Source organism: Lepidochelys kempii, chromosome 5 (assembly GCF_965140265.1).
Source record: "Lepidochelys kempii isolate rLepKem1 chromosome 5, rLepKem1.hap2, whole genome shotgun sequence".
Classification (NCBI taxonomy): Eukaryota; Metazoa; Chordata; order Testudines; family Cheloniidae; genus Lepidochelys; species Lepidochelys kempii.
In genome coordinates, this window is record NC_133260.1 from 110732232 (window position 1) to 110754175 (window position 21944).

At 39.2% G+C, this 21944-nt stretch overlaps 1 protein-coding gene across 5 annotated transcripts in view; it reads right to left on the reverse strand.

Annotated features, from left to right (window-relative positions):
- The window catches only part of BNC2 (basonuclin zinc finger protein 2), a 393095-nt gene that overhangs the window by 233406 nt on the left and 137745 nt on the right, over positions 1-21944 (reverse strand). Inside the window, exon 1 of one of the 5 annotated variants that reach the window (XM_073346266.1) lies at positions 13740-13793. The exons of the other annotated variants lie outside the window; for them this stretch is intronic. Within the exon in view, the coding sequence (XP_073202367.1) occupies positions 13740-13742 (3 nt within the window). The 5' untranslated portion in view covers positions 13743-13793. Of the gene's footprint in view, positions 1-13739; positions 13794-21944 lie in introns of those variants that run through there. 5 annotated transcript variants of the gene reach the window in all.

Below are 21944 nucleotides of genomic sequence, written 5' to 3' on the forward strand. Positions count from 1 at the left end.
ACAAATCCACTGATGAAGATCCTGTGACTCTCTTCTTTACCTCCTGTTCAGCCACGGATTTCTGGAAAGCCCTAATTTATAGTGTAAAACAATTTAGCTTGCAAGCTACAGCTAAAAAGTAGGTGGGTGCTATGCCTTTTCATGTCACTAAAACCAACATCACATTGTACATTTTGGATATCTGAATTCTGTTCATGGATGTTTGAGCATGAGCAATGACAAGAGAATTACTCTACCAACTTTTGCTCACCTAATAAAACTGCAATTTGAAAAGATTATGCCAAAAAAATTTTCATACATATATTGTCCAGTTTGTTGGTGCTGTTTATCTTCTGACATCTCAACTTCATACATATATTTCCTCTAACATAGCAGGAAATTTATGGTATAAGGATTGCTTACCTGTTGCCTGGGTTATGTCATGTCCATCTTTGATGTAGAAAGTTGGGGGAAACTGATTTTAGACTCCTCATCCTGAACTTCAAGGCTCTGTACAACTCTGCTCCTGGCTACTTCTCATCTCCCATTCCTTCTTGCTCCTTTCATTCTTCTCCTTGACGCCCAGCCTTACTGTTTATTTGCGTCTTTCCCCACTCTTGTCTTCATGCCTTCTTCCGTGTTGCTCCTCGTGACTCGATAGCTGTTCTCTATTCCACTCCCTCTTTAAACAACTCATATCTGTTGTAAAGCGTGCAAAATGTTAAGCTACCTACAGAAAGCTGCCTCATCCCCATTATTAAAAATCCTGTTGCATCACTCAAAGATGGAACCATCCTCTGGGTCAATCTGAGCATTTCATGACTGGATTTTGTACATCTGCTTAGAGTGTAAGCTCCTTGGGGCCCATCTTCTGTTTGGTTTTGCAGGGCCAGACATTCTACGGACACTTAAATAAAATATACACAATAATTTAAAAAAAAAATTCACTTGGTTCAGTTTAAAAGCCCTTTGACAAATATGAACAAATGTATCTGTCACCAGCTGGTAATTTTTTTTTTACAGAACTAAGATATTGCAGAGTACATCCCCAATTCATATGATCTCTTTTGCATGCTAATATTTGCACTGGGGCATTTTCATTAACTGATGGTGACAGGGTATATGCCAGAAATTTAAAGACATTTCTCTGAGCAAGGGATTACAGTTGTCCATTGCAGGGACTGTAGGTAGCAGCTGTCATGGAGAAATGGAGATGGGCTTAATGGAATCTGAATCCTCCTGGAAGGAGAAAGCTGCATTAGAATGGTCAGAGTTTGGGGAATCATTACTCTGGAAAATGAAATGGAAAAGGAGAAGACCGTCCCCTTAGTCAAGACAGCAATGGAAGACTCTGGTTGCAGGACCCTTAACAATTAAAGAAACTTACAGCAGGATGCCATTTTCCTTATTATTGTTCTTCATTAAGCACTGACTGTGCAAAGACACACATCAAGGTAGTCCCAGCCCCAGAGAACTTAAAAACCTGGAAGACTTCATAGACAGACAAGCTGCACTGGACAGACCTAAAGAAAGGAGTCACTTTAGACAGATTTCAGAAGGGGAAGGAATCTTTCTTTTTCATTCCTTTTTTGTAAGCCTGGAGGAAGAATGGAGTCTTTAGAAGGTTTTAGAATGAAGACAGGGGTGAAGACATGGTTCAACAGGAACAGAAGGTTATCCCAAGAACTGAAGGTAGCACTGAGAAGACTATGAAAGGGTGTCAAGGCGATCACCATTGGATAGAGTGAAGGAGGGAATGTGATAAGAGAAAAGATCCAAGTTGTAGGCTAAGGTCCTTTCTGTTTAAACCCTGCCTGTGAAAGCCATTGTTTTGTACTGAACTAAAGCAATGAAGGGATTAGATTCAGGCTGCAGCAGCTTCTCACTAGAAATGGATTAAAATCAGATACTTCAGCAATGGGTACAACAAAGTAAAATAGTCAGTTCCCAGCACAATGAATAGCAAGTTGACCACATGTGCACAAACATCTCCTTAATGGCTCTACATCTGAGCCTTCCAGTGTCTGTTTATCATATGCTCACATATAGAACTTTTTAAAAAAATCCAGTTTTAGGTAGGTAGCATTCAGAGAACTTGTGTTTTATGACAAACCTCATCACTTTTAGGGTTTATCAATATAAATGGAAGGGAGCAAGCAACACTGGAGAGTTCCACTGTTTGAAACATGGAGGAATACATCCCAATCACATATGATGTGGCAGGCTAATACTAACCCCTCACCCTAATGTTATTATTCACTCTTCCAGAGAGCTACAGTGCAGATCAAGCCTTATGTTTGAAATGAAGTCTCTGTAGGATTTTAAATTTTCTCCTTCAATTTTAAAAGTACTACATTCCTAAGGCTTTCAGAAACAGATTTGTCTACTAAATTTACTATTAATGGTTAACAATTTTATTCAAGCTGGGTTGTTGTTCTTTTAAAACAGCAACAGAACTTTATACAAGGTTGTTTTTCTCATGTCATCAGCTCCCACAGCTCAGAGTCACAAGTTATCGTCCTTCATAACAAGATCATCATGTTCTTTAGTATAATCACTGGCTGATGTACTTCCCATGTCCCGTGTTCACTTTGAGTGACAGTGACAGAGAACTCCATTCTTAACCATATCTTAAGGGCTCTGTGTATCTTGGATATTATAATTCCCACTTTTACAGCCTCTCAAAATCCCTACTCTCTAACCTCCAGCAGATCAGAATGCTACAGTCAGAACAGTGTTTCATTCCAGGAAATGGAAACATCTTGTACCCCTTTCCTCAGCATCCAATTTAACCCAAAATCCAGTTCAGACTTAACATTACATCCCACAATGATTACATACATGCAAGAACAACAAAGAGTCCTTGTGGCACCTTAGAGACTAACAAATGTATTTGGGCATAAGCTTTCAAGGACTCTTAGTTGCCCAAATAAATTTGTTAGTCTCTAAGGTGCCACAAGGACTCCTCGTTGTTTTTGCTGATACAGACTAACACGACGACCCCTCTGAAACCTGTCATATATGCAAAAGGAGCAGTAGGAAAATATTAATGTGATTCAGCAGCTGAAAACCAACACTCACAACTGGAGCCAGAATTCACAGCTAGCAGCTCGCTGTGGACCACAATCAATTGCTCTGCAGACCACCAGTCGTTGATGGATGACAGTTAGAGAACTTCTGCACTATTTCATCTTAATGCCCCATTTTGCCTTTCTTCTTGTATGACAAGCGTAGAACCTAACTGTGCAAAGCACTGTGGGTCACAATATGAAAAAACACCTAATGTCTGGTCAGTTCAGCAGTCTAGTACACTTGACCAACTGAGTCTCTCTTTGCAGTCACTATGACCATGTATTCATTACTCTATCACACACAAGGCCCCACTGTACTCAGAAATAGAGGGTTTTATTAATTTAAATATGAAAACTTTTAAAATACAACCAGCAACATACAAAATTAAAATACAACATTTCCAGTAATGGATGGATAATTCCTTTTTTTTTTAAAAAAAATACTAGAGTATTTACTAGAGTAAATAATTCTGCAGGTGTATTCCACGGCAGTTTCCACAGATGAGAAAATGCAAAATAGAATCTCAGAAATGTAGGGCTGGAAGGGACCCGAGAGGTCATCTAATCCAGCCCCCTGCACTGACCAAGTATACCTAGACCATCCTTGACAAGTTTTTGTCCAAGTTCTTCTTTAAAATCTCCAAACAGAGGAATTGCAAAACCTCCTTTGGAAGCCTAGCCCAGTGCTTAACTACCCTTATAGTTAGAAAGTTTTTCCTAATATATAACCTAAATCTACCTTGCTTCAAATTAAGCCAATTATGCTTTGTCCTACTTTCATCAGTGTGCGTAGAGAACAATTGATCACAGTCTTCTTTATAACAACCCTTAACATCACTGAAAACTGTTATCAGATCCCCACCCCTCCACCCCCGTCCTGTTTAGTCTGGAGAAAACATGTCCATTAAAAAAAAAGAAAGAAAGAAAACTTTTCTTCATAGGTCAGGATTTCTAAATTTATCATTTTTGTAGCTCTCCTCTGGACTTTCTCCAATTTCTCCATGTCTTTCCTAAAGTGTGGTGCCCAGAACTGGACATAGTAATCCAGCAGAGGCCTCACTGGTGCTGCGTAGAGCAGGACAAGTACTTCTGGCATCTTACACTAGACACTCTTTTTAATACATCCCAAAATATTAGCTTTTTTTTTTTTTTGCAACTACATTACATTGTTAACTCATATTCAATTTGTGATCTATTATAACCTCTAGATTTTTTTTAGCAATTATTGCCTAGACACTTATTCCCCATTTCGTAGTTATGTATTTGATTTTTCCTTCCTAACTGTAGTGTTATGCCCTTGTCTTTATTGAATTTCATCTTCTTGATTTGAGACTCGTTCTCCAATCTGTCAAGGTCGTTTTGAAGCCTAATCCTGACTAAAGTGCTTTCAACCCCTCCCAGCTTGGTGTCATCTGCAAATTTTATAAGCATACTCTCCACTCCATTATCCAAGTCATTAATGAAGATATTGAATATGCAGAGGCCTGATTATGTGTACACATCTGTATGCTTTAATTCCCTATATTATGGGTGATCTCTCTCATGTATATATATAATACACACACCCCAATGTGCAACACAATCTGCTGTGATTGTCATCTGTATCCATGGGGGGAAAATATGAAACAGGTTGAGAGCCAATATAATTACCCAAACGTATGGCAAATTACCATATTAGCAAATGTAAGTGTGTCTCTTTTGGTTTAGTAGCCCTAATGTTCTCCAGGTTCAGGAAGTTAGTTTGACTGACAGTTAGAGGAATAAATTGAATTAAGCCCTATTATTACTTAACTGTAAAATAATATATTAAAACACCACTTGTACTTTCCTAGTCATATTTTAATTATTTCTTTCTTTTGCTATGGTGCAAAATTCAGGCAGTTTACTAGGATTCAAACCCTTTAGGGGCTTTTGTGTGTCATGCAAACCCCCAGATTGAGATTGTTTTGATGCTGTGATGACTGCTACTAACATTTTTAAAATACTGCTCAAGCTTTAACAGTTGCATGACATTTGTCTGGTACAAAACTAAATTCCATTCTGTCAAAGCTGCAGAAATGAGTGAAAAGCACCTTTAAAGTGTCCCTTTACAATCCCTAGAGCAAATTAAGGCTGAGTGCACAGCTACTGTGCTGTATCTCTCTCAAAGGAATTACAATAGTAAGTGACAGTGCCATTTACAAGTTGCTTTGTGTATAATCAGCAGAAACAAAAGATATAACAACAACAAGAATAAAGGACTTTCTTCACCACGCCCCCAAAGGAATTAAGAGAAAAAGAACAGTGGGCATTCCCTTTGTGTGAAAAAGGTTTTCAGGCTCTACATATTCTGGGGTACAGAAGAAATATGGCAAATTCCCCCCTCTCATATTTTCTTTGTTTACCAAGTTCACCCATAGGCAGTAAGGAATGCATTGAGGAAGAAAGACAGGGCTAATACTCTTTTGACAATGAAATGAAACAAAACAATAGGCCAAGGCAAGTAAAGCAGAATGGAGATGGTAGTGGGCTCCGGTAAAAGAGGGAAAGGGGTGCCAATGACATGGTGTTGATAGTGGAAAATAGCTAACAGAGCTGGAAGAAATAAGAAAAGAGAGGGAAGAAACCAACCTAAACGGCATCTCCAGCTGTAGACAGAGTAACCCCCAGAGAGAGACAGATTGTAACTAAAGGCTCCAAGAACAGGAGTGGGAACGTCAGAGAAATCTCCAGCAAATGGAAGAAACATGATGGCGTCACAACTGGAGGACATGCTCATGGTCCATTCCCCACTACCACAGAAGCTGCCAAAAGTCAGGGTGCTGAGCTTGAACGGAAGCTTCAGGAAGAAAGGTATCTTCTCCTCACTTGAGAGAGGAAGTTAAACCATTTTTTTTCCCTTTTCTTAGAACATACTAGACCAAAAGAGAAACACCAACACATCAGCATCGGGACAGAAAGGTACCTTTTCAAAGGCAAAGTATGTGTGTGTGCGTGTGTGTGTGCATGCTAGGAGGAGTTGGGAGTATGATGAGATCCAGAAAATGAACTCTCAGCACAGGAGGCAACACTTGCAACAGCCTTCTTTCACTTCTGGCATTTAGGATTAAAAGTCCAGAGAAAGCACCCACTTATCACATGCAGATGAAGGAGCTCATATACAATTACCTACAGTGCTCGGGGGCTTTTGGCAGACATACATCTTACGTCAAAAGTGTAATTGCACTTGGCAAATCCATACACTGTCTACCATGATAGATACATTTTGGATTGAATATGCAAAAATATTTTTCCTACTATGTGGGGAACAGAAAATGGAAGCAGAAGAGGCATCCTAAAAGAAAGGGAATACTGGGCAGGAAAGAATATGTGTAGCACAAAAGTGATTCCTAATTCAGTATCTTAACAGACATCACTAGAGAGAAATACACAGAAATGTACAATTCTGACTGAGAAAAGCTAGGTATTACCTGTGGGAAGAGATTTCACCATATATAGGCTAGATTGCTGGCACCTCTTATTTGGAATAGGATGTTCTTCCCACAGTGAGGGGGAAGATATGTAAAGGATGGGATATTCCAAAGTTTATACAAAATTCCAGTTTACACAATATTAAAAGTGATGTCCATGAAGGCAGGGTTTTAACTTTGCAATTTATGGCACTAGATGTTCCTACTAACTTTGTAGCACACATTTTTAAGGATAGAAATCCAGCGAGATAGTCAGGGAAGATAGAATCCATGTTGTACTAACACAATGTTTTCAGAAGAGGTAGCATAAGAAAACAAATGGAAGAAGGTTGGGTTTGTGGACTGCACATATATTTGAAAAGAAAAACAGGCACTCTTGGAAACAGACAAGCAACTGAGAATTCCAGTGGAATAGCCAGACTGCACTGGCTAGACAAAGAGGGAGATGCAGCAGGAAAAAGCAATGTATATACATAGCGGTATCTCCCAGCTCCAGATACACTGGCAGTGCATTTGGAAGGAATTTTTTAAAAATAAGAGATACCAACATTAAGATTCACACTAAAAAATGTTTTAAATTCTTCAAGAATGTATTGAATGAGTTTGGTTTGCTCCAACTAGAATGGAGTGTGGAGGCATGCAAGGAATAGGAAGTCAATAGCATACATTTTGTACAAACCCATCTGATGCAATATGCAAAAATCATTTTTTGATTCTTTCTTTGATGTTAGTAAAGGTTTGATATCTCCATGCCAATCAAAGACTATTAGCGAGCTACTGGAGAAGCAATTGGGAAGGTTCTGAGAGCAATGTAGTATATTTGCAAGGAGTTCTAACTTACTTGATATTTTTGTGTTTATGATCTATTAGAGATGGACTTAAAACCAAAATCCTGGATCCAAACAGCTGAACTTTAGGGGATACTGGTACCAACTTTGCATCTCCTCCCCCACCCCCCCGCTCACTTTAGGTCGAAGTCTGTGAAAGAAGAAAATGCCATTGCTACTGTCTGGCTGCACACCTAAATGTCATCTTCCAAAAAAAGGACTATTTTAATGTAAGGATTTTACTGATAAATTAATTAGATATATAGGATATGCTTTAATAATAGTGTGTGGTAAAAATGAATTGATGTCCTTTTTTGTTGTAGGTGAGGCATATATTTTGTAGCAAAAAAGAAGAGGAAAGTAGAGTGAACACAATTTGCTTCTGTAAAATAAAAACAGAGCCTACACAAACCCTTATCATTCAGTATATTTATTAAATGGAAAACTCTTCCCCTCCTCACACAACAGTTTTCCAAAACTCCAGAAGACCATTTTTTACTGTCTGGTTTGCGACTAGCTAATATCTAAGGGCTTTATCATGCCCTCAATGCAAGTCCCATCACGTCAATTGCAGTTCTAGAAGTGGATGGAGAAGATATGCAAATAGACTATAGGATGGCAGAGGGACAATGTAAAACTTTCCAACAACCACACTCAACTTCTCTTACTTTTTGGAATGATAAGGAGGAAAATTCAAATTAGATATTGGATTATATATTTCTTTCTTCTCTATCTCTCTGTTCCCCCTACCCCCTTATTTTAAAGACTAAATAGGAAACATGGACGCTTGTGAATCAAAATGGAAGTTTAAAAAAAAAAGTCTAGAATTAAGGTTTTTTTAATTGAGAAAAAGCGGAATTAGTTGAAATTTTGTTAACACTACATATGTATTTGGATTAATCAATTAAGTCCACTTCCCAGTGTCTGACAGTGGCCAATAATTGATGGTTCACTGGAAAGCCAAAAAAAAAAAGACTGACTCACACTGTACTTAGTAATTTGAACAATGGACATTTAGAAAGAGAAAGAAGAGGATATTCTTCTGTGGTGATCAACATATGTCCTGAAGCACTCATTTTAGCATGTATTGCCACAAATGTCATTGGTCAAAATTATCCTACTCTCTGAAAAAATATATCCTTTTGCCATGTTGATACAGAATTTTTGCTGTGAAAATACTTCATTTTATATGCAAGATCAATCAGGAACAAGCAAGAGACAGATTTCTTTTGCTAGTATTTAGCTTCCCATAATGGAAAGATTGGGTTGTTTGTTTTCTAGAGAGAGAGTTTACTTGCCAAGCAGTTTTGTATGTGTTTGTTGTCAACAGATTCTTACAGCTCTGTTAATAAAGCTAGATGGAGAGAGAGGAAATGGCATCTGGATGTAGTATCAGTACTTTTGTCCAGTGCTGTGCCAAGGGAGTTGGTCCCTTACCAGTGAGAGATTGAAATGCCCTGCAAGGCATAGCATGCCCTCAATTCCAGCTGTTGAAAGAATACAGCACCTTGAGAGATTGGACCCTTCACTCCTTACTTTAGAATCATTAGACTCAAGAGAGGTGGACAAACAGAAGAGTCTTTGCTGAAAATGTATTGATTAAAGCGCAGCTTTGCTGCTGGATCACAAATTAAACATTTTTTTTTAAAATGCCCCAAACTCAGATAAGACACAGCTAGTTGCCTGTGTGGAAGTGGGATGTTTCTCTAGTCTCTACACCCATTTTACTAGGGTTAGGAACTAGGTACAGGGGAAAGATGGTTAACATTAGGTCCTCCTTAGCCTTGTCCTAACCCAGTCATTTTAAAAAGTCCTTGCTAAAGATAAAGTTATGCACTTATCTAAAGACGATGGCTTTAGCCAATGGCTAAAAACAAACAAAAAAAATTGCACTGAGCTACTCACTTAAAAAGGAGTCTGTATTCTGAAGCAATTTGAAAACAACACCCATTACACTCTTAATACAAAAACACATTAAAAAAGACCAAATCAAAACACAAACCAAGTTGTATTTCAGATGTTTAAATATGGAAATACTGGGAAATAGAGCTGGAGACAATACACAGTATGATCCTGCAGCCTTTTGACGGGCAAAACTCCAGTTGACTTCAGGGAGAATTTTGCCTTCATAATAAAGGCTGATACATCAGGCCTCAAAACAGATCACATATTTAATTGCATTTAACTTTCCTTTTTTAAAAAAAGGAAAGAGCAAAAAGCACTGAGTAAATTGTGGTAAGGATTCGGCATGGCATGTGCATTTAAGCAGTCTTAAAACTTTAATAAAGCCCCTATCTCAATCTCATTTGGCCACTCATTTTGGCAGGCACAGGATCAGACTTCCAGTTCTCATATAAGCATGACATAGAAACTGCCAGAAACATAAATAGGTAAGAACGCACTGAAAACATCTTTTCTCACTCAGACTTTAAAACATTTTCTACTGCGTGTGCACATGAATTTTGCCTCCCTCTCACTTTTCAATCTTTCCTAACTCAGTCCCTGATTCAGTGGGGTACTTAAACAAGCATGTGCAGCATTACATTAAGCACGTGAGTAGTCCCCACACGTTTAAGAACCTTGCTAAATCAGGGTCTACAACTCCAAATAATTTTTTCAATTTTGGTCGTAGAAGTACTATTTGCATAAAGAGGTCAGAGTTCTGCTCTGTTTGAGTTATCTAGATGGGAAATAAATATTATGCAACTTTTTTAAATCTCAAAAAAAGCAGTGAGCATTTTAACCAAGTCTTAAAAATCAAAACCCCGACTACCTTTGGCCAAACTTTAAGTATGGAAAAGTTTAGGCTAACTGGTGATTTTTTTCAGTAAGCTATGGGTGTGTGAGAGCAGGGGAGATGATCACTGAAATTGTTTTTCAGCCTTAACATTACCACTGGCTACTAAGTGAGTGCTATAACATATAATCATTTCACTTACAGCCTTACGTGAAGAACTATATGATTGCTAATATTCAGCCCTCTACCTTCAAGATTTTTTCCTTGTGATTAACCTTCCTTGATGTGGCATGCAAGGCTCAAACTTGATGCTGATGTAAATGAATCCTGAAATTATACCTCACTCTATCAAAAAGGTAAAGTGTTAAGATGAACTTTTGAACTTTTTCACAGTTTCCCATGAAGGACCTATCTAGCGATTGTAGATTTACAGAGAAAAGGAAAGATAAATGGATCAGAAAACATCACAAATATGGACTTGTCTATGTTAGAAAAGTGGAACCGGTGTAAATAAATCAATTTAAAACTCGGTCTAGTTCACCACTTTAAACTCCTTATGTAGACATGTTAAACCAGTTTAAACTCTGTTTATGCTGGTTTAGATAAATTCAATTAATTAAGATAATTAGATAAGATAAACTAATCCAGTTTAAGCATAAATTAAAAGGGGTTTAAATGTGTCTGTATTAGGGGTTTGTACCAGCATAACTAAATTGGCATGGACACACCGATGCAAAAATCTTGTTTGTAGACTAGCCCTTAGTTGGCATTTTCAAAGAAGGCTGAGAAGAAATACAATTTCACCAATAATTGCTACTTTATTGCCAGTCTTGTCATATTTGAATCTTTTTCTTAAAGCCCCAGCTTCTGGAAGCATTTCATTAGGTGAAAATCTCAGCTTTCATTTAAACAAGTAAGTTTCCAGCCCCCATGCGTGTGAAGAAAGGCTTTGAAGCATGAAATGAATGAGCCCTAAAGGCCCAGAAACCAAATAAAATATATCCAAATTTCTTTTTAAAAGCTCATGATTTTAAGCAGATCTCAGGATTTTGAGCAGGGGCTAATTTTTGAACACTTGGAAAATCCCAGCCACTGTGCAGAGCACATTATTAGTCTATCAACCCAGCAACAATAACCTTGGACTGGATTCTCCACTGCTTTCACACTTTCTATAGTCATTTATACTTGCAAAAAATGAGTGTGAAGAAGTGTAAAATCCTACCACTGGCATGAGTAGAGAATTCAGAGTTAGTTGCATTTTCACACCAGTTTGCACAGGTATAAATAACTACTAAAGAGGCAAGGAGAGCAGAAAATCAGACCTCTTGTTTCTAAAAAAGTTTTTATTTACTTTTAAAAATGTAATTATTTGAAGTCTATGGAAGAACTGCTCCTCAACTAGTGGGTAATGGGATAGTTGCTGTCAAATCACCTCTTCTCCAAAAGGAATATGAAATCTGTTTTCAGGACACTTCAGTACATTTTTTGCAATATTCATTAAAGAGTCGCAATTTACAAGTCCATTTGGAAAAAGATTGTTTTTTAAAATAGTCACTAAGTGAAAGGAAACATTGTGTGAACATATAACTTGCCACTTTCCTTTGGAAACCATAATTTAAAATTTCTCATTTGCAAATCATCAAAAAGTAAACTCCCATTAATTTGTACGCAAAATGGTTTAAAGCAGAAAAATATAACTCAAAGTGGGTAACCTTCAGAATCTATGGAAAATTTTAATGATGAGTTCTGAAATCTGAAGGGCTCAATAGGTAAATAAATCATGATTTTGCCATAGAGCGGATTGTTTGTTGAGGCTATGACTCTCTGTAAACCTTGAGAATATAAGAGTTTTTTAAAAACCAACAAAAACACCCTCTATCATCATCATAAACAGGGCACTAACCAGTTTAAAGTTATGTTTATTTGACAAAAAAAGCCCTTTTATAGAAAAAAATAAATAAATCATGCAACCAAACCTATGTGAATCATTCCTAACTTTTTTTTTTTTTAATCAAAAATTATATGGGCTATGAAGACCTACTACTGGCTTACTTTTTTTTTTTAATGTTACATTTCTTAAGAACATTTACATGCATTCCTGATAACTGAAAAATAATTTTCCTTATAACATGCTTTATAATATAAGGTAAAATATAAAAAAGTCTTTCAATGCACTGTGAATGTGTATTATACAAAGAATACAATATATATTGTAAATCTACATAAAATCACACACACACACACACGTGTATGCATGTTTCATATCCGCACATTAAATATTTAAACATATATAAATATTCAACAAGGGGAATTCCCTTATCTTTGAGATTCTCCTCAACTCATATTTATACATTTCATGTATTTATCTATTTATTTTTTAACAAGGCTGGCAGAACTTCTCCAACTTCCCCTCACTTTGAGCTCAAAACTTGCAAGGTGGTGAGCACCCTTAACTGGTACGAGTTGACTGTGTACAGCACCCTGCTGGATCAAGCCCATTCAGTCTTGTGTGTATATATTTGAGTTTATACCACACCACTGAGAAATCAAATACATCAAGACATTGTGGGCCAGATGGAGCTATGCCAACTGGCCCCAGCTGAGAAACTGGACGAATATCATTACTATAATACTGCTAATAATATGAGCAATTTAGACTAATGCCAACTTTTATTCACACACCATTCATGTGTCACAAATATTTTATGAAATGGTTTACAATTTGCTGCATTTTAATTTGTTAAGAGTAATCAGAGAATATGATCATTTCTCATTCACAAAAATAAAAAAATTATTACACTTCCCAGTCACACATTGTATATATTAAACTTTAATACACACATGTGCACGCACACATATCCACACCCACACAGTACACATGGTGATAGATATTTATATAAAGAAACATACATAAGAACAACATCAGCCTTTACTTACACCAGTGTAACTCCTTTGACTTCAATGAAGTTGCAAGAGTGCAATCTAATGAAGAATGTGATTCATTGGGCGGGGGGGGGGGTGTTGGGGGTGTTGTGAATGCCCATGCACACACAAGCATTATGGCCAACTTTTTCCACTTTTGGGTGCCTAACGTTAAGCACCTAAATAAAAATGGCCTGATTTTCAGAGATGCACCCACAAGTCTCATTTAAGTCCCAGATACATATATCCACACCGATTATTTTCACATTAAGCCACATAAACATTGACACACAAATAAAACACAATGTAAACCTGTAGCAAACAACTGAACTCATGAAATTTCAGTAATATATCACATAACTTTTTGTAAAATAAATAAATCACATAAGTCAATAAGTAAAAAAAAAAAACCACACCTCATATAAAAATTCAAAGGGACTGAGAAATATGAGCATGACTTCATAATAATGTCTCTTTACAACGGCTATATGTCCACAGCTATCGCACTATCTCTGTATTCAATAATCCAGTTTAAAATTTTGCTAGAAATCATTATAACTAATGTAAATTAGATGGCTCTATTATCCCCGTTTTACAAAAAATTCCCAGAAATGCACAGCATTTGGTTATTTCTTTACTTTGTTCTTTTTTATTCTAAAATTAAATCCTTCTGACTCATGTAAACCATTATTACAAAGAAATGTTTAAAAAATGTAAAAAGGAATGAGGGAGTAGTAATGGTAACATACAGTACCATGAGCTGCTTTGGCCTCCCAGTCAGTGGTGTACAGTTAACAGATCACTCCTGGCCTTCAGCAGACAGAAAGGGGGGGGGGGGGGGAGGGAGAGAACAGATCTGGGAGCAGAGTAGTGAGGCGGGAGGGGGAGAGGAGGGAAAAGGAGATCTGGCAGTTTACGCAAGAAGGCAACTCAGCTCCTTTCTGGTGCATTTCTTCCCCCTCTCTCCCAACCTCTTTGCGTGTGTCTTGTCATATTTTCTTCAGCTGTTAATTGTCTGGACTGAGAGATTTTAAAAAGCCACAGTTTAGGAAAAGCGAAACCCTTCTAAGCGGCTATCACAGCAAGTCAGCTTCACACTGCTGGGTAAAATTTTCCAAGGGAAGTGTTCTTCTGATAGTTCCTGAGTCTCTAAGTCACCCTCCCTCCCCCTTTCCCCACCACACACACTCCCCTTGAGGCCTGAATGCACTTGTGGCAATAAAACATTCATGCGACTTGGAATTTTAACACAATGCCATTTCCCTAGTTTAACCTGAAAGGAATGCACTAGTCACAACAGACTACATCATCCTGCCATTAAGCCCTGCCAAGGAACCGCTTTTTTGGCTGTGCTGGGCCAGCTCTGACGGGAAAGGAGTACACAGACCCACACACAGAGCAGAGGGGCCACCTCTGCTTCCTCAACCTTATCCAGCAACACCCTGCTCTTAACCATGACCCCTGACCCGCTTCTGCATTGTGACAGGCTTGTGGTGCATGTGTCACTTCAGAACTTCTGCAGAGTCACAACACTGAGCAGACAACTCCAGCATTTCACTAATCTGCTCCGCTGTTTCAACAGGCACTTGGTCAATTGCCAGAGGGTGTGGGGGATTGTGCTTTTTTTTAATATATATTATTATTGTTACTATTGAAAGTTGTGTGTTTAAGCCTAAAGATACTTCCCCTGCCCACCCCCACCAGCCCCCCTTTATTTATTTTTTTAAGGGTAAACTTTTCATTTGCCAGTGGTAATCAGGTTACCAGATTACGGATAAAACAGATTGCTTAGAGGACTAGTTATCAAAGCTGCCAGCCCTTTGGCAATCTAGTGGCATTTTATTTATTCTGTAATAAAAGAGAAGTATTTCCTTGACAATTATCAGGAACGCTGATGGGAAAGGGAAGGTGCTAAGAGTCTTGTTTGCCCTCTGTTGCCTTTTTGTGTAGTGTGACCGTATTATTCCAATGCAAATAGGAAGCACAGTACCACAGCACCAGGACATACATATTATGTGTACCTGTTATTTTGATTTCTGAAGCTATAAACATAAATCATCAACTCTTGGATTTTCTTCTCCTCTCATCTGAATGACAGACAGCACAGCAAATCTCTGGGTAGAGATTTTTGGAGCTCTTTGCTTTGATTCCACCCACTTCTTCACAGCCCAGTTTAATTCTTCCATAGCTGTATTATCCTTTCCTTACTTTAAGCTGTTCATAAGACACTAAAACAGACAGCCAAGGAAACATTCTCAAAACACTGGAAAATACATCCATAAATATTTTGAACCTATACTAGAAAAAGGGAACTGATACCCATTGTCCTCTCTGCTCTGAATCTCAAGGATCTGTATATCCAGCATTTTGGAGTAAGTGGCAGTGAGCCTCCTAGCCCAAACACACTTCTACCCCGATATAATGCGACCCGATATAACACTAATTTGGATATAATTCGGTGAAGCAGCGCTCTGGGCGGGCAGGCTGCGTGCTCTGGTGGATCAAAGCAAGTTCGATATAACGCAGTTTCACCTATAATGCGGTAAGGTTTTTTGGCTCCCGAGGACAGCGCTATATCGGAGTAGAGGTGTAGTTATATAGAAAGAGCTCTGACATTCCAGCTTGGGCAGTGAAGCCCAACCTCCACTAGGCTCCAACGCCCAATCTGCAACTTCCAATGCTGTCTGTACAGCTATTTTTAGAGCATTCACGTGAGCCTCGCTAGCCCAAGTCTGTCAGCGATGTTTGGGAGGCTCACTCCCGCTCAGTCCAAAATGCTATGTAAACATACCCCAAGTGGCTTGTTACAGATCAGTGTCTGCAGAAATCAAATTAGGAGGTAAAAACATCCTCTGTTCTGTAGAAGTAGATACTAATTTGTAAGTCATGGCGTCTGATTTGCACTCCTTTATAACTGAACATATTATTATTTCTACACGACCAGGTGTGTGCAAATGCTTTACAGAAGGACACCAGGGGATGAGTCCATTGTCCAAGGAGCTTACAATCTGAATTAAATTTTAATAAAAGAAGAAGGAGGAGGAAAAGTTTAGCCCATTGAAACATTAGGAGATATGCTTATTTTTACGTAAGAAAGGAACAAGATGCCTAATTTATTAAAATTTGGGACCACAGTCGGGGTCAGATACTTAATTACCCAGAAAGTAGGGGAAGAAATTTAGCTAGAAAAGATGCAATGTACAAAGGCACAGGAGGTGAAGATGATGTGCAGGAATGACCAGGTTTGTTGACAGAGACTAAATTATGTAAACAGAATGGTTTTCCCTAGCATCTTGCTCTTAAGTATGCACCAGGATCACTTGTCCACTATCAACTTGAGCAAATTTATGTGTAGGATGATTTACTCCAGGTCCCTCAGGCTGAGACCTCAGCTTGTCTGAGCAGTATATATTTTCAGGAAATTCTAACCTGGTTCTGAGATGCCATTTCCTAGAGCAACATGGAATTTAGGAATGTAGGAACTGCCAAAATGGATCTGACCGTGGCCAGGACCAGATACTTCAGAGAAAGGTGTAAGAAACCCAGTACTGGGTGATTATGGAATAACCTACCCATAGGGAAAGCGTCTTCAGAAACCCCAATCTGTTACAGGTTGGCTTTACCCTGTAGCAATAGGGTATGAAGTGACCATATGTCCTGTCTGAATCAGGACAGTCACGGTTTTTCATATGACATCCCAATATCCCAGGAACTTCTTTCAGGTTACCTGCAATGTTCTGGCTTTTCATTTCGGTTGACACTGTGGTTATATATGGGGGGATTTTTTTTTTTTCAAAAAAAAAAAAAAATGTGTTCAAGATTTATTGGTAGAGAGGGTAGAATTTGCTTTGTGTTTATCAAGACTAAAAAGTCCTGTGGTGTGAGTATTCAGAGTGATGAACGGTGTTTGGAGTGAAGAGAAAAATCAAATGAGCGTAGACACTATTAAACCTGTTCTGTTACTAGAAGCAAACATTAGTGATGCTTTTTCAGTATGTCTTGATAGATTCACACATAGTTTCATAGATTCCAGGGCCAGAAGGGACAATTGTGATAATCTAGTCAAGCGTTTCTCAAATGTGGCCACCAGGGGCTTTTCTTGCGGCCACAGCCTCCTGGGCTGTGATTGGGGTGGGGCAGGGGGGCAGACAAAGAAGCAGGCCCTCCAGCTTCCTGGTGCTCCTGGATGTACCACCTTGGTGTTGGTTGCTGGGGCCACCAGCAGGGCCCTGACCCCCTCTGGAGACACCTGGAGCACAGTGCTGGAGGAGCAGGCAACCGGTGAGTTCCCCACCTTCCCAGGGCAATGGGGCTCAGGCTTTGCGCTTCAGCCCCAGGCTCTGGCCGCACAGCTTTGGGCTACATCCCTGAGCCCCATCCTTTGACTGCAGGGCTTTGGGCTCTGGCCACGGGGCTTCAGGCTCCAGGCCCCCACTGTCTTCCCCATCTCCTGCACCCCTTTCCCCCTGGCCCTGGCTGCCTCCTCCCTACCCTCCATCCCAAGGCTTGCCAAGGCTGAATAAGTCTGCTGTGAAAAGTGATACTTGCATGTTTGTTAATATCACTTTTCACAACAGACTTGCTAGCTAGCAATAAATAAATTACAATGATTTGGACGTGTCTATGTGCATATTTATTTGGTTTTCCTAAAGCTAATTAAGTATTTTAGGAAAAAGTTTGAAAGTGGCCACCAGCAAGACTTGGTGGCCACACGGAGGACACCAAAAAAATTTGTCCTGAAAATCACTGCAGGCCATAGAACCTTCCTCAAAAAATCCCTTTTGAATTAGAAAATATTTTTTAAAAAATCCAATCTTGATTTAAACATTGCCAGTGATGGAGAATCCACCAACATCCTTGGGAAATTATTCTAATGGTTAATTGGTCTCACTAAATAAATTTTACTCCTCCAGCCAGGTGTTCCAGTGAAATTAGAACCCAGGACCACTGGTACCGGAAGCAAGAGTAATATCCTTTTGTCATCAAACCACTTAACAGATCACTTTGATACTGAAAGTGATCTTCCATTCTGAAAAATCTGTCTCTATTGCTACATAATAAGAGGTTGGCACCATCACACACATTTTTTTTAAGTGCACTTTTATTTTTCACAACGATTTTGCTAGCCTCCCCGCACGTCGCTAAAAGAACACCTAACCAAGGAAGTGACCCAAGATTGTGAAAATATGGTTACTTCCTTTAGGTACCTATGTAAAAAAAAAAAGTTTGTACCTTATCTATTGTTACTGTCAATGTTCTCATCATCCATATACATGACTAACTTTTTTAAAATCCATCAGTTGGTCTCTGTTATATTTTGTGGCTATGAGTTCCATAGGCTGATTATGACCTGCATTACCTTATAATTATATCTTTCAGTTTCAAAAAATTTCTCCTTGTTCTTGCAAAATGAGACAGTGTAAATAAGAGCGTCCAATTTACCTGCTGCTGCCCCATTACTGCCATTTTTCATGAAAATTTGAGAAGCTGCAGCTAGACCAAATAGTAGGGCTCAGAGCAGAAAATCAGGGGTTCCTGGAGCAAAGCACATGTATTACTGACACGATCCAACAACAGTGGTTCACAGATCACATGTTGTAGGTTCACTTATACCGCGTAGTCTTCAGTGTTACGGAACACACTTATCAACCGACTTTAAATATGCCAATTGGAAAAGTCTTCTGAGAATGAATTTTTTATCTTAAGCCTAGGATTGGTCTATCTCCCCTTGACCATGAAGCAGCATGAGCAGATGCCAAGACGCCACTAAGGGTACATCAACAGTGCAAAAAAAAACCCTGGCAGTGGTCTACAGAGCCAAGCTCCAGCCCAAGTGGGAACATCTATGCTGCTATTTTTAGTGCTGTAGTAGGAGCTCTGTGAGCTGGACGCTGGCTCTGACACTTGTTGCCATGGGTGTTTTCTTTTTGCAGCATAGACAACCCTAAAAGGGCAGGACAGGATTTAATGCCTGACAGAAATAACGGGAGACACAATAACCACAGAGTTAAAATTACTCTGAAGCAGGAAGGAGAGAGGAGGAGAAATGATTCCCCTCTCTTGTTCACCCAAAACCCCATTTCTACCAGTTGATCCAGTTCCATTTCTCCCTCCCCGCCCCCCCCCCCCCCCCGCCCAAAACAGATGTCTGTCCAGGTTAGAATTCACCTCTCTAAAAGAAACGCCAAAGGGATCTATTGGCAGGATATTTCCCTAGTGAAACTAGGTATCCTGCCCTACCCCATTTTCTTTTTAATATAGAGACAATGCGCTTGAGTATGTCCCTGAGGGCCTGGTTCAAAGCTGTACCAAATAATCGGTCCATCCATCAACCCTTCAGCATTTGATTGGTAGCGAACTGGCATTTATTTCCAGTTCCCTCACAGCCCATGTGCGCACCAGAGGCTCTCCATGGTATCAGATATAAATTTCATGTTAATTGAAGTCAATCCTAGATTACTTCATGGAGGAAGATGGCAGCCAATTTCTAAATGTCTTCAATTTTCTGTGCTTCCTTAACTTTTAATCTGTTGCAGGGGTTAAAAGTCACTGGCTGGGCATTAGGAATCCACCTATCAGACTTCTGATTGCACACAGAGAATGCTCAGATTTTTTTTTTTTTTTTAAAGATTGATTGTGTCTCTTTGTAAAAAACGTTGGGGCACTAGTTGATTTTTATGTTTTTTTTGGTCAGAAGCAACAAGAGGGGAGGGGGAAGCACTGATTTCAAGAGGGAGAATGGACTCTTTTGAACCTGACACCACTGAAGGATCAACATTAGGATGGCTGTATCTCTTTGGGCAATGTATATAACAGGAATTCACTGGTGGAAGCCATATATATTTAGCACCAGGATTATCCAATGTGGAAGTTCTATAAGAGAATTAACATTAGGGTGGCTCATCTGTCACCTCCTCTTGAACAATACGGATCCCTTCAGGCTTTGGAGCCAATTCAGAGGCTGGTGCCAGAGGAAACAGCTGCGTAGCCTTGAGGAGGCGGCGAGTGAGGGAATTCAAGTCTTTAGTTTAAGTTTCCTGGCTCCTCCTTCAGGTTCCTGCATCTCTGGAGGAGAATCTGAGATGACTGTCATCCCCTGAGAGTTTAGGGGGCAGGGTTATACTGTCTTTTGGATACTGAGTTAGATATCAAGATAGTATAATCCTTCTCCCTCAGGCAATCTGGAATGGACTTAATATTAGGCTGCCAGGAACTGGATCTTGTGGGATACAGTATCACTATCTACTCTATATGACTGAAAACAGAGTCACTCCTTTGCAGGTGTTGAGAGTTACTGGAAATGCTAGTACCCTCATTTAAAAGCATTGCCAGCAGGAAGAAACCTGCCTTTCCTTTTCTCTGTGCTTTAACAAACGGCTGCCAAGCCTGCGCCAAGCAAGTTAGGACCAAAGAGAGTAAGATACCACTCTCTTTGATGCAACTTTGCTAATGTTTACAGTGCTGCTCCCTTTTTATCAACACTCTTTCGCCACTCAAACACATGGGTCCATGTAATGTGTACAGGAAAGGGTCCTACCTAAATGGAGGATTCTGCATCTGGCAGCCTACAGCCCATTCTTTGTTCTCATTCCCAGGTATGCACTCCGATAAGAAACGGACAATTCTGCTTCCAAGGTATCTCAGTCCTTGTAGGAAAACAAACTATTCAACACTGGTTTAAATAAGTGGGGCTCTGCATCTTGGTCACGCCCAAGCCTTTTTGAGGGTCCTTTCTATAAGAAATAGAGGAGTTGCTTGCTGCTGTGTGATTTTCTTCATGAGGCTTGGAGAAAAATACATGATGAAGTGAGGAGAGGCAATGCAAAGGGTTCAGAACTCTCTGCTCAAGGAACAGCAACATGGCATGTCACTCATGGTTTTCTTCTTACTGAGTAATGAGTTACAAATTGTTGTCTACCAATCCTTGCTTGTGTTGTGAACTCACTATGTTCCTGGCATCTTTGGCAAACAATAAAATAAGATGGCAAAGCACTGGGAAAATATACTATTTTAAACTTTGTTCTTAAACAAAGCAACATTTTCATTGTGGACCACTCGTTGATATAGTATATTAAACTTTATACAAAGCAGCAACACGATTTTTTGGGTCACACACAGAACTAGCCTTTCTCAATTTTAGGTTCCGTTCCTTGCTCTGCCATTCATGTACCGTGGTGACTTTGGAAAAATCATGTAACGTTTTTGTGCCTCCATTTCCTCAACTGGAAAATTAGAATATTTACCTACTTCATGGGGGAGGGGAAGGGTTATGAGACCATGTTTCTAAGGTGCCTTGAGATCCTTTGAAGAAAGGTGTTACAAACAGGGTATGTGTGTACATACACAATTAATGACATATACACACAGGAGCACCCAATCAATTATGCATGCATGCCTCTGGTATGAGTAAGACCCACTTCTAACATACTGTCCACAAAAAGTGAATCAACTAAGAAATAAGTAAATAAATGTCTTTATGTTTAAAAATATGCATGTTTAATAAAACTACAAAAAAGGCATATCATCCCATGTACATTTGTTTGCTGAGTAACTACATAATCTTCTCTCTGTATTTCCTCCATTTTACTGGCCCCTTCTTGTGTCATTGTAAGGACTTTAGGGCAGGGACTCTGTGTTATTTATCTTTACCGTGAGGTGTTTAGCACACTTTTGGGAGCTGTAAAATAAAATTTTAAAACCCCACAATCATAATAAGCAAGAGTCCCTAATATCATCCTTGGAATCTACTTGAACAGGATTTTTAGTTTAGTTTAGTATTTTAAAATCAATTTATCAGTTTGGAGCACATTTGCCTTTATTTAGCCATCTCTCCTCCCTTACCTTTCTCAAGACAGTCACTGTTATTCCACCTCTTTTTTGAATAAGGTCAAGTAGCTTCCTCCAAATGTGCCCCAAACCATGTCTCAGGTGACATCAGGTGGGATTGAGGGCATTCATG